The following is a 14,021-nucleotide window of genomic DNA, read 5'->3' on the forward strand; positions in this document are numbered from 1 at the left end:
GACCATGTAAAGACTCCTCACATTGCTGCCTGTTCCTTGTTATCTATTTGACTTACTTTTTCAACAAACACACATCACTTGCCCCCACCCAAAAAAATGCACAGAGGTCACAGTGTTCCTCTTTGCTGCTTTGGTTTTGTTTAATTCAAAGCTTTCTTGTAAGAAAAGGTCACAGAGTACTAAGAGAACATACAATAAGTACTTTGGAAATTAAATTGGAGGATGTTTTTAGGTAAAATAAAAACCAAGTCCTGTGATAGTACAGATTTTATTTTACAAAGGTCAAAACCATTGCATAAAGTAATTTTTTTTCTCTTTCTTTCTTTCTTTTTTTTTTTTTTTTTTGCTACTAAGAGGCCATCCAAAGGAGTTATTTCAGTTGAGTTTCTCAGGATCCACAGTGTAAGAAAATTAGGAAGGCTTCATTATGCCCTTCCAAGATTTAGCTTTCTAGAGAAAATCTGTATTATGTCGTAGTGGGATTCACTAAATTACAGAGTAGTATTTAAAATTGACCCTAAGGTTTTAACTGCTGAAATGCCTTTCTGGGTATGTTTTGGCTACAATTATATTATTTTTCTGTGGAAACCTAGGCACCCCCAAGAAACTTCAGATCTCACTTTTAATGTGATTTTTAACCAGGGAGCTTCCTTATGATGGGCCGCCCCCTCCCCCTTCCCCAAAAGATTCTGATTTGGTAGCGCTCTGTATATCCTGTAGAAATAGTAGCATCTCTCTGAGATTTCTAGCACTGAGCACAAGCTTGTAAGTGACCCCTGCAAAGTCAGAATGAACTTCCCTGATAAAGCAGATCAGGAGTTAGGACATGTCTTTCCTGGTGGGCGTTCTGCCTCCTGTGGGTTGATTTTAGACCCCACGCCCCATGATCTGGTGTCCCCTTTGTTTGCTCTGGACCCTCATGTTATGAGAGTTTCCTGCCAGAATGGAAAAAAACCTACCGAGGAAAAATTAGACCATATGAAGTGTCGTCTCACGTGTTGTGATAAACTCTGTTCAAATAAAGTAGAAAGAAGAAGAACTACCAGTTTAGCAAAGGTTGATCATGACTCAGGTCCACCCAGACTCTGTATATTTACTACTGGAGAGGGTTCGTTAATTGCACTCTCATATCCAGGCTTTTGTGGGAGGAGAGGGTGGAAGGGGGTGCTCTTCTCCACTGATAAGCACGGGACACCAGGTTTAATGTGAGAAGGATTCGGGGACATTCCTTCAGATAGAACTTCTGTCCACTGGCTAGTTCGCCTTGTCAAAGTTTGGATGGAGTTGACCTCATGATGGGGGAAGGAGAGATGGCTTAGGGATTGCGATAGTCTTTCTTTTACCTGGACGTAATGTACCAAGTCTAGAGAAACACAGGGAACAGAGGGTAGAATTTGGGGGAAATGTCTCAGGCCTCCTCAGGCAACCCCTGTGTTTTGGTTTGATACCTGCAAGACAGTGGTGACCTCCTTTGGAACTGTGTCTGGTTTTGTAGCTCAAGAAGGATTATCGTCTCTTAATGCCACGCCTTGTCAGTCCCTCTCTACTTGGCAAACCCCTCCCTCACTCTGGACGTTTTAACGGCATTTTGTTGACATTGGGAAAGATATCAAAAGATTGTAGAACCCCTCCCTAGGGCAAGTCTCCAGGGATCTAGGTGAGCTGACTGGAAGGCAGGGCTGCTTCTCCAGGGAGATTGCTTCCCAGTGGTGGTGATGACAGGAAGATACAGAGACAAATGGAGGTTGTCCTTGCCCAGCTAGGGAGGGGACCGAAACCGCAGGAAGCTATTTCCATCATCAGTAACGGCCCCCTCAGAAGTCTCTCTCATTCTTTCCCAAGTCTTTGAGTTTCAGCCTCGCAGCAGCAGGAGAGCAGAATTGACACCCTGAAGATTCCTGAGGCTGGTCGTCCTTGGAGGGGGTGGTGGTGGTTCACAATATGTCACAGATTGAGGCGAGAGCTCAGGAGTCCACCGCTCTTCCCCGCTGTAAAATTCCACTTTGCAAGGAGAAGCCCAACGCCCTTTGCTTTAGGTCAGGCGGAGGCCCGTCATCACTGCAGTGCAGCCCGGGTCCGCGGCCTTAGTGAAGCAGCCTCTCCTGCTGGAAGGCAGAGAGATTTAGGGAAGAAACGGGAAATGCAGAGTCAAAGGTGGTCTCACCCGAGCCCAGCCTGGGTCCAGGACAAGGCACAGGGGTGGCAAAGTTGCATTTCTTTCTTCCCTGCTTTACTTCCATTCTTCCCCTGAAGAACTGCTTCAGAAAAACTAAAGTAGAGGCAAACAAAACTTTTCTCTAAATCTATTAGTGTGTGTGCTTACCATTTATTCAGTGATTATTACATGCCAGCCCCTGTGCTGGGCGCATCTCCAGTTATACGATTCCTAACCCTTCCAGGAGGTAGGTATATTCACCCCTGTTTTCCAGATGGGAATCCCAAGGCACAGAGAGGTATAGTGACTTACCAAGATCACACAGCTAAGTCCTATCTGAGTCAACTCCCTCTGATATTTCTAAAGCTCTATTTTGAGTATGTCACACAGCCTCCATTTCTGATCAGAAATCAGACCCCTCTGCTCAAACCCCACTTGCAAAGGCATGCCATGCCTGGTGGGCGGGGCGGGTGGGTTTCCACCGATTCCCTTCGTCTAAGGCTGGGGGCTTCCGTGGGTGTGCCCAGTCTGCGCTCAAGGGATGTGGCTGTGCTTTCGTTTCTCTGCCTTTCTCCTGTGCGTTGCCGTGATCGCGCAGGTGTAGCGCGCCTGTTCCCGAACCAGATACCATCTATCTCTCTCTCTCTCGTAGGCACGGTGCTGTTGTGCCAGGCAAACCAGGAGGGATCTTCCATGTACAGTGCCCCCAGTTCACTTGTATATACTTCCGCAAGTAAGCCCGCTGTTGTGGCTCTTTTTGTTTTGTGACATAAATCTGAGTCCAATCACCTTCCCTGCCATGTAAGTTCTCGCTCCCTCCCCCTGCACACCCCCACCCCTCCCTTGTGGCTCTCTGCGAGGTGAAGTTGATTCTCATACGCATGTCTCTGTTTCCCCTGTTGCCTTAGCATCTAACCCCTCTGCTCATCATGTCTGAATCCTCACTTCCCGGATGTCCCAGCCATTCTCTGTGAGACCTTTGTCAGGAGTGGGTCCAACGGATGGGAGATGGGGTGTGGGGTTGGGGGCAGGGAGATGGGAGAGGGGGATATCGCTCATTGCCTGCCTTCTGCCACAGTTTTGCAAATGAATATGAAAATAATTTGAATAAAATATGCCGGCCATCCAAGTGGCCCCCTACACTGACAAACGGTGCTTGGCCAGCGCTCCTGAGCAGTTTACTCATTATGGGAACTATTACTGCCTGTGGCCAGTGACTTGTTTGCAAGGCTGTGTTATCTTTGTGATTCCACTGAGGAGGAGGAAATGAGAGAAAAATGTGGTTCTCTGCATTTAACGGGGGAGCAGGGGGAAGGGAAATAATAATAAAAAAGGACTTTGATAGATATGATTACAGCCATGACGGGCCAGGGGAAGGAGACCAAAAATAAACACGGAAGACAGATCACAGTGTTGGCAAGGGAAAAAAACAAGGATTTTTCTGCCTGGGGCAGATCCTCTGGGGTGGGTCCACCCCCGGGATATAGAATGCCCCGCACCCTACCCCAATTCCCAGAACAGGTTGAAAAATGAAAGTTCTTACTGATTCCACCATGGTCCTCCATCTTCAAAGTGTGCCCCTCTTCAAAGTCCCCCAGCCCAGCCGCGACCTTACCATCTGTTTCATACAGTGTGTCTACACCCTACAAAGTCCCCACAACTGCCAAATGGGTCCTCATTGGGATCAGTGATCAAAAGTGAGTCTGGGGGTGCCGGGGGAAATTAGGCTGCTTCTGAGACTGGCTAGAGAAGAGGCCAGATGGAGAGCAGAAGTGACAGGCTCAGGATAATGAGGAGGAGGAGAGACAGAGGGACATCCTCACCAGGCACCAAGATCAACATCTCAGTTCCCAGAAGCTCAGACAAACCAAAGTCCTCGCTGCAGGGGCAAAGGTTGGGAGCAGTCACGGGGAATCCAAAAACAATGATTATGAGAAACCTGGGGCGGAGGGCGTCCCTGAAGGCATCAAGTCATGGGGGCAGCCAGTTGTTTCTCCCAACCAGAGTCTAACCTTCAACAGAAGCTTTGAGTTTCATTAAAGGCAAGGTATTTTTTCCATGTCCCCCAAGAAGCCAAAATCTAGCTGTACTGGCAAGAAATGGTTCTTTTTGAATTTACGAAAATTGTCCCATTTTCACATGCTCAACCTTGTTTGATGCTCCAAATCTGCACCAGGTAGGTAATCTAATGTTTGCTTTACAGCTAAGGAAAAGGAGGGCCCTGCGAGGTGGGGTAATTCACCCAGGAGCACACAGCCAGGATATGGGAGATGCATTTTTTGAACCCGGGGAGAGTATTCAAACTTTGTCTGTTTTCCTGGCTCCATGTGCCTCTCAATTTCATCATCATGCTGTGGTATCAGTCCCTCCTTGTCCACAAATTTTATTTTCTGTAGGAGAGAAGGGTGATTCAAAACTCACCGTGGGTTGGGTTCCAGAGTATTATTTTGGGTTTTCCCCAACACTGTTGTCTGATAGAGCTTTCTGGGCTGAAGTGGTCTGTACCTGTGCTGTTCAGTATATGTGCTCATGGGGTGGGGCCGAGGCACTGAATTTTAAACTATTTCACTTCATTTTAATTAATGTTACTTAATTAGCCACCCGGAGCTAATGGCCACCACCTTGGACTGTGTGGCTCTCTGGGACTGTATGCTGTAGGTGTGTTTCAGGTTTTTTTTGCACGAGTGAACAGAACAAATTAACTCCAAAAAAGGGTTTGCGTTGGTGTAGCTATTCTAAAGCAACTTGGGGAAGGTGTGTATCATAAGGTCAAATGGGGAAACATGTCACAAATCCTCCCTATTAAAATCGGTAGACCCTCCAGAAGACACAAAATTGTCTAAAGCAAAGAACAGCAAACCACAGCTCAGGGGCCACGTCCAGCCCACAGCCTGTTTCTGTAACACTGGGGAGCTAAGAATGAGTTCCTAGATTTCTTTAAAGGATTATAAAAAATAAAACAAAAACAAAAAAATAATACATGGCAGAGACATAGGTGGCCCACAAAATCCTAGAATACTGACATGACATTCTAGCTCTTTACAGAAAAGGTGTGCTGATGGCTGATTTTAAAAGTCCATTTTATTATTGAAAATACAAAATGGCAATATACATGTCACTGTTTGTAATGAGACTTCCCCCCTGAGTTTAAAAGTAAAAGTTTAAAATAATTCTAGAAGCTGTATAATGCACGGCCAACACCCTTCATTTTTAAGTCGCACCATCAGTCACATCACCTACACAGTTTTCCCTCTGTTATATTCACTTATTATCATGTCATATGCACTTCATGTAAATATGTCAATGGCCTCATAATAATCTATCGTTTAATGATATTACATTTTAATTTATCCCCCCCACCACATTGTTGGGTACTTAGGTTGATAGCAATTTTTCAAAAATATGAAAGAAAATAAATGTCCTTGTATACAGTAGTTTTATAGAAAAACAAAAATTAATAAGTAGAGAATCCGACTACCTATAACAAAACAAAAGGGGAAAAAAACTAGTATCTTTCAATAAGGACCTTCACCTGTCAGTTCCTTAAGCGACAGTATTCAGATTCACAAGGTCGGCTGGTACTTTGTAAGGGGAGCCCACCGTAAGACCCCTCCTTCTCCACTTGGGTTGCCAAGGGACCCTAGATCGTTTCCATCTTGAGGCAGTGGTGCCGTGTATGAAGATGATCTGCCCCTGCCGAAGGCAGATCGCCGAGCCGTCCTTTCTACTTCAGTTCTCTGAGTCAGCAATGCCTTTTGGTAGGTGGTTTCCATTTGGAACATTCACTTATATTTTCTCTTCCAGATTAAGGTGTATTTGCTAGTATGAAGTCACACCCTATTTTCCATAAATAATTCAGCCAGAAAGTAAAGATTCATTTTTGCACACATCACGTGCGTGTGCGTGCACACACACACATATACAATCTGGGGACCCACACGTGGTCACCTAAGATCCTTTTCCTTTCTCCAGGTCTGACACACACAGGGCTGAGAGCCACATGCCTTGTCTTTGAGGTCTGAATGGTGTGGCCTCTTTTTCTCTAAGAATCCAGCCTTCTTCCCAACAGCTGAGGCTCCCTTACTTCTCAGAAATTTTTTACTCTACACCAATGTTTCAACTTGAAAAATGCATGTTTCTCATTTTTATCGAACCATTGTGCTCCTGAAGAAAGGTGTGTTATCAGTTACACTGTTGTCAATCACAGACCCTGTGTGTTTGCTGACTTCTAGAATTACTCCTGAGTTTGTACTTTTTTCCCCATGGATCTTTAGCTGGCCTTGGATGCTTTAGACTTAAATTGCCCCTCTGCCTCGCCAAATAGCTAATCATCTGTAAATAACACCCTTAAATGCCGTAGGAGAGATAGTTTTTAAAGGAACCCTGCTGAATTAGTCTGTAATGAAAATAATTCCTACTCAAGTTATCTGGTTTTTTAAGATGCAGTTTTGCATAATGGGTTTTTTCTCCCCTTAAGTGAATCATCCTGTAATATGACCCAGGACATGAAAACAGTAAGAGAAAGATTTTCACTCAGGGCTCAATGTCAATACAAACGAATCCCACAGAATCTCCCATCGCAACCCCCCTGAGTCCAGTTTTTCCCCCTCTTCCCTGAACTCGATCCTTGTGTGAAACCCTAGTTCCAATTGTGTCCCGGGGACATCATGCATCCTCTTACGTGCCCTAATAAACCACTCCCATCCAGAGTGTATCAGACTTAAATGAAGTCTGAGCAAGACTCCAGAGCATCAGGCAAAATCAACCTTGGACCAAATGGAAGATATTTACTATTACTATTTTGTCTTAAAAATTTTACCTTTTAGTCAACTAAATGAAAGGAGTTAAATAAAATTCTTTTATTGATTTTCAAATAATTTTAATTAATTACTTAACATGATGCTTGCTTTGAGGAGGTCAACAGAGAGGTTTTGTGAAGGTGGGGGTCGGGCTAGAAGGTCTGCTCAGTGCCCACCCCAGCCGAGGGCCGGGGGTCTGGAGGCTCCTCCTGTTGAGGGAAGGGCGTATCATATTACTGTCCATACTGTTTGCATACAGTGGACGCTGAGTGTCAAAACCGGCTCCAGGCAGAGACAGGAACATACCACCTTTCTTCCAAATGAAGACATCACCTCCATTTCTATTAGTTGAACTATCCAGGGGTAAATCATTGGTTCCAGGAATGGGGAAGTCCACTTCCCATTTGGATTAGCAGAGCCACCTCACAGCCATCCTCATTTCCATATGGAGTAGATGTGCCCAGAAGCAGGTAAATGTTACCTGCTTTATTTTGTTGTCTTTACAGTTTAAGCATAGATTTTAAATTACAAGAGTAGCGTGTGCTCACTGTAATGAGGGCATCATGCAAATACACACGCACACATACACAACCATATACACACACACATCCATATGGAATAATGTAATAGTATCCCCCAATTCATCCCCAGACACAAGTCTTTCAATAAATCCATACTGACTCCCTGGTAAGTATCTTTCCAGATTTTTTTTTTATAACAATGCAAAGAAGGACATACACACATAAAATGGGAGGTGTGACTAGTTTGGTTTTATACATAAGCGGGTCAGTAACACGTCCATATTATGTGCACATTACACACGTTAATCACATTTTCTTTCACTTAATAACACAGTTTGACTGTCTCCCATTAAGCCTTTCTGATATTTTCATATTGTCCCATGGTCTGGATGGTCCACAGTTCAGGCAGCCATCTCTGTCCAAGGTCATTCAAGCTACTTCTTTTTCAGCCTCTCCCTAAAGGCTGCAGCAAACATCTTTACACACACTCAGACATCCCAGTGCTCCAGATTCCACACGGAGGGTCCCAAACACAGGATCGTCAGCCCCATCCCACACTCTGGCTCTTTTTCAATGTTGCTAGCCAAGTGGGTGAAATATGGCACCCAGTTTGCTCCAGTTGTGTTCGCCCTTCTCCCTGTGACGGACAGCGCCTTTCACTTAGTTTGGTGTCATTTGGATGCTACCTCTTGTGGATTTCCCATACACAACTGCCCGTTTCTTTACTGAGTTTTTCTCATTTTATTTTTAATTCACATGGAGAGAGAATTATTCATGAGAGATAGTCTCTACAAACACCACAGATGTTACAAACGTAATTCCTGTTTTGGCCATTCCATTCTGCGTACATTCCACTCCATATTTTTAATTGTATAGGTAAATAGATATAGGTCCTTTCTTTTGTTACCAGCTTTAGGTATCACTTTAGATGACAAAATCCCTGTCGGGAGCAAGTTTTGTTTACCACTGTATTCGTCTTCTCAGGCTGCCATGACAACCACGGACCGGGCAGCTTAAGCAAGAAAAATTTATCCCCCTGGTTCTGGAGACCAGAAACCTGAGATCAGAGTCCCAGTGTGGTGGGTTCCCATCAGGGCTCTCTTCCTGGCTCATAGATGGCTGCTGGCTCACTGTGTCCCCAAATGGCAGAGAGAGCACGCCTTCAGGTGTCTCTTCTTATAAGGACACTGATCCCTTCATGAGGGCCCCACCCTCATGGACTCATCTAAACCTAGTTCCCTCCCGAAGGCCCCATCTCTAAATGCCATCACATTGTGGGGTACATTTTGTAATGTCATCACATTGGGGTCCCTCATCATCATACGAATTAAGGGGAGGACACAATTCAGTCCACAGCAAGTACCAGCCCTGTATGGCCCCATAGGCTTATCCACACAAACAGGTGTATTTTCACACGGTTACACAGAAGCCACCGCTGAATTTTCAGATCCATGTGAGGACAAATCCTAAAGTAAAAAGAAGATGACTATTAATCCCCGCTGAGATTTTCACCCCTGACAATGGAAAAAAAAAATGATATATCTATATATAAAATCAAAGGCAAATGCTCAGGAAACTAAATGTTATCAAAAATGCAAAAGCATCTCCTCCTTTATTAACTTTTATGAAACTCAAGGGCAAGTGGTAGTGGCAGAGTTTTAATTGATGTATTGATTGCAGATTTTATGGAAGTAATTGTGTGGAATTCATAAAACAATGATTTAAGTGGCAGAAACATACATAAATCAGGCCCGCACTGCTCTACTTTAGGTAATTGATAGAATTTCCATTGGTTTCTGTAATTAAAGTAACGACCTAAATTAATTTATGGCTTCCTCTCTCTCCTGCCCAACACAGAAAATGTCAGTAGACGGAGTCCAGTTAATAGAAGGTGCTGGTACAGGTCACTGTGCTACTGACACATTGGTTTAGAGAACAGAGCCTTCTTTCTCTCTCTCTTTTTCCAGTAACTCAGACCTTTGTTGTGGCCTCTGAGAGACTTTTTCTAGTATTTTCTGGAGGAATCACTTAAAATAATAATAATTAGTTCTGGGGCGAGGTCAGGGAGGCACTCATTTCAGACAAAATGTAAAGAGGCCCCCCAAAAATCAGTAATCAAGATAAATAATATTTTTACTTTTATTTTTTAATGAAGGTATTTGCGATTGAACCCAGGGCCTCGTGCAAGCTAAGCACATGCTCTACCACTGAGCTGTACCTGTCCCCACAATATTTTTTTTTTAAATTGAAATTAATGGGAAAAAAAATCCATGATCAACAAAATATCAAAATTTTCCATGAAGACAAGATGAGTATTATTATTTTTTCTTTTGCTTTAGGATCTAATATGACTCAGCACAGCACTTTTTTATTTAAATTTTGAGGCTCTGTTCATCATGGACTTTTAAATATTAATTTTAATTTTTTTAAAAGTTGCATTAAAATATGATTTATTCTAATTACTGGGGGTTTTGGTGCCCTCTCCTCCCTACATTTTGCACCCAAAGCGAGTCCTGAAATAATTTTAAAAATGATAATAATTATAATGATCATAGTAAGGGATGGTTATTGAGCGCTTACTGTATGTCAGGCATTCGGCTAAGCCCTTCACATGAACTTCCTCACTGAAGCCTCCCAAGAAATCTACGATATAGGCAGGATTATTACCACACTAGAAACATTAGAAAATGTAGGCTTCACAGGACTGAGGAACTTGACCACGGTCACTCAGCTGGGTCAACTGTGAACCCAGCCTCACTGAATCCCGGGCCTTCCCTCATAACTGCTCTCTAAACTTGCATTCCAGAGGCCCTGGGCTCTGCTTCTGGAATATCCGAGCAGAGAGGGGTCAGGTGGACCGTCTCAGCAGCTGTCCAGCCTCTACATTCAGGCCCCAAGGCTGTGCTTTCCCCTTCCCTTCCCAAGGCCTCTGAAGCATCCTTTTTTTTCCCCTGTCCAGCCAGGGGTTGACAAAATTGTTATTTGAAAGGTCAGAGTACATACCTCCAGCCTCATGGCACAACTGGTCTCTGTTACAGCTACTCAGCTCTGTCCTTATAGCTTCGAAGTAGCTGCCGACGATGCGTAACTGGATAAGCTGTGGGCACTTCCCAGAGCGGTTTATTTAAAAAAGCTGTCTTCGGGCCAGATGTGGCCCAAGGGCCACAGTCTGCAAACGTGGTGGCCAGGTCATCACCCCTCTTTGAAAGGGCAGGAAGCAGGGCAGCTGGCCGCCTGGGGGCAGAGGGGAAAGGACACTTGTTTTCTACTGCACCTCATGTCACTTTTGCATTTTGTGCCATTTTATCACAGTTGAAAACAAGTAATGTCAGGTAGGCCCATAAAGAGACTGCTCCTCTCCTGGTTCATATCAAACAAGACATTTGCATAGTCAGTCAGTCATTTAAGCCAGCGGACTGACTTAGCTTTGCTCTCACAATGAACAACAAAGCAACAGTTCCGGATCTGGGGGCACGCTCTTGGAACCGATGCCCTGCCCTCGTTTTCCTGGGATGAGGGGTGCGGCTCTGTCAGCCTCCCCAGGGGCCCCTGTTCTCTGCTGGGCTCTCCCGTTTCTTCCCACACGCTTCCAACCAGGTTGGTCTAAAAGGCCCTCTAGACTGGGTCCTTCTAATCAGGAACCAGTGGCCCACTCTTCCCATGTCTATGACTCAGCATTTTAGGGACAACATACCTAAGTCGCCTCTGTCATCATCTCTGAAATCATCCCTTCCGTTCCTTACTCATTTTAGCCATCCTTTGATGGTGGGGTGGGGGGTGAACTTCCATTTCTTCACTCAGCTGATCTTTATCAAGTCGTTCCTACAAGCCACGTGCCGTAAACGGCACACCCACAAGTCAGCCTCTCCAGTGCCCGCATTCTCGTGTGCAAGACGGCAAATAGACAGATGCATCACACTGAGGTCTCAGAATTGCAAACACATCACTCAGGGAAATTTGGGAGGCCACGTCCAACAGGACACTTACCCACGTTAACAGTGCCGTTTTAACGCCTCTTGCAAGGTGAGCTCAATAACTGCTTTCACTATCATTCGGCTCTATAGATAGACGCACCTGGGCACCAAACTCCTGTTTCCCTCACTGAGCCTCCCGATGGAGAGATCTTGAGGAACCTACTGCGTGCAGTGCTCTGCCTGTCACCTCGATCGATTGTAGCACATGCTCAACTTAACGATCACTTAGTTGTCCACCACTGGACGCAGCTGTCCCGCTTCTACTACCCCTGATGGATGGACCCCAGGAACCATTGTTTCTCCATCCCTGAGGCACCATCTATTTACTTTGCTTCATCCACCCTGCTTTCCCCAGCACATCTCTGAGTTATTAACAGGTGGTTTGAAGAGATTTTGTTTAACTAGTTTTTACGTTAACTCAGTTATTCCCCCGGGACACCTGTTTTCAGAACAGGTTCAGTTGCATTTGCAATCCTTGCCTCCACCACCTCTGCTGGGTTAGCGACATCTGTGCCTGCTCTGGGTGACTCTCAATCGCAGACCACTTGGTTGTTACTTTTCTGTCTGTTTCCCCCCTCTCCCTTTTTTTTTTTTTTTTTTTTTTTTTTTTTTTGGTTAGCAATTTCAGGAAAATTAAAAAAAAAAAAAAAAACACTAATTGAACCCCTCAGTGGTTCCCAGGGAAGAATCTGCAAAGAAGCAGCCACGATTCAGACAGCTGCTCCCCCAGCGCTTTGGTTATTAATCTCCATGCAGAAAGGGAGCTTTTGTCTCTTTCGGATGAGGGTCTCACTTCTGCAAAAGGCTGCCGATTGCAAAAACTACCATCCCGTGGTGTGCCCCCAAACATCTTATTTGTCTTGATATTTCTTTCACAGAAATACATGTGACAGATAAGGAGTCACTGGAGGATGGTTTGCTTTGTGTCAGACAGATATTAAAACAATAAACTACGTTGCCCTGGGACTTTGGTGCGTGCACAGCCAGAGAACAAGGTGGAGATGAGACGTTTCTGAAAGGCAGTGAGGCAGTTGTTCTGGGGGAATTCCCTGGAAACCCCAAGTCCTGTGATGGCATTGACAGAAAGTACTTTTTAATGCCCCCATTTTCTTAAGAGGATCGACACCCGGCCTGCTGCACCTCCCCCCGTTTAACTCCTTGACCTCGACCATGCCCACCTTCCACCAGCCCTTGGCAGAGGCAAGAGGGAAATTCTTCAAGGGGGTGAAAAGCTTATTTTAAGATTTTATTTTCTAAGCACTCATCTGAACTCCATTTGCTTTCTCGAACTGGTGTGGATTTAAAATGGGGGAAAGAAAGCTATTCTGAGTTTAGCACTCTGAATGTGAAATTTGCAGGGGCCAAAGATAAGATCTTGTTTGATTCCTGGAATATAAAGGTAGGGGGGCAGCTTGATGCAATGGTGCAGGTCTGCATGTTTAGGGACCCTGGCTTCGTAAAATCGAGCCAAGCCCTCTCAAAGTCTGCAGCTCTGGGATGGAGCTGCTTAGGATGGGCAGCAAGAACTACCAATGACACTCACGTAACTCGAGCACCAGCGGTGGGTGTTTTTGGTGCTTCCTGCATAAAAATGGGTCCAACAGGGTTGGGGGGCATAGCTCAGTGGTGGAGTGCGTACTTGGTGTGCACAAGGTCCTGGGTTCAATCTCCAGTGCCTCTGTCAAGGAGGGGGAAAAAAAAAAGCCAGGTCCAACCACAGAGGTAACCCCTTCCTCCCCTTGTGTTATGTCTCTTCAAAAGCACATCTCCCTGCACAGTACAAAGATACATGAAAAGAAGCCGAGCTCGCTTCCCATTGGAGGGGAAGGGGTCTGGAATAGTTCATTTAAACATGTGCTTCACTAAGAGCTCCAAAAACACTATTTTCTTAAATCAGTTTCATTCATATAGAAATTCTGACATGCCAGGAGCTACCTCATTGCTACTGGAGAACGCGGCAGGGAGGGTTAACAAAATGCCATTTTCCAGGCCAGAATAACACATCGCGTATTTGAGATGCATCTCCGTGGGCTTGGTCTGCAGGTAGTGTAGGCTCTTGGCACCCAATTGCTTTTTATGTACAAAACACCCCAACATGCAAGAGCCAAGTCGATGGACACACCTGCGCAAGGATATAGATCATCCCCACCCTTGCCAATTGCTACAGGGACCTAAGAAATGTTTCCCAGAGATCATTTCTTGCCAGCAAATCCTAGACCCTAGTACTGGTTTGACAGAACTCTCCTGCAGCAACAACGTATTTGCATAGGAACTGGCTTCGGGCAGCGCTGGTCTAAATTGCCGTGGTATGCTAGTGGTGTGACCTTGGCCAAGTCTCTGCCATGAACATGTTCCTGAGTACCTACTTACCCATCGCATCAAATGAGATCCTTGTGTAAACAGCCTTTCAGGCTGCTCGAGGCATTTCAGCTCCTCCAGCAAATGGCTATTCTTTACTTCTCTTTCCTCGAAGCCATCTTCTCCAGGTGCTTTTGAAAGTTCACCAAAGAAGCTGGTTTGGAAGGTTTATGGTAGTCTAATGCCTGGACAACGGGGCCGTTTCTGCACGGTC

The 14,021-nt window shown here is 45.1% G+C and overlaps 1 protein-coding gene across 3 annotated transcripts in view; it reads left to right on the forward strand.

The window, feature by feature from the left end:
* The window catches only part of RBFOX1 (RNA binding fox-1 homolog 1), a 1,962,586-nt gene that overhangs the window by 1,880,492 nt on the left and 68,073 nt on the right, over positions 1-14,021 (forward strand). For all 3 annotated transcript variants that reach the window (XM_032460724.1, XM_032460725.1, XM_032460726.1), the window contains one exon: positions 2,808-2,888. In XM_032460724.1, coding sequence (XP_032316615.1) covers positions 2,808-2,888 — 81 coding nt within the window. The remainder of the gene's footprint in view (positions 1-2,807; positions 2,889-14,021) is intronic.

This window comes from Camelus ferus, chromosome 18 (genome assembly GCF_009834535.1).
Source record: "Camelus ferus isolate YT-003-E chromosome 18, BCGSAC_Cfer_1.0, whole genome shotgun sequence".
NCBI classification, from domain to species: Eukaryota; Metazoa; Chordata; class Mammalia; order Artiodactyla; family Camelidae; genus Camelus; species Camelus ferus.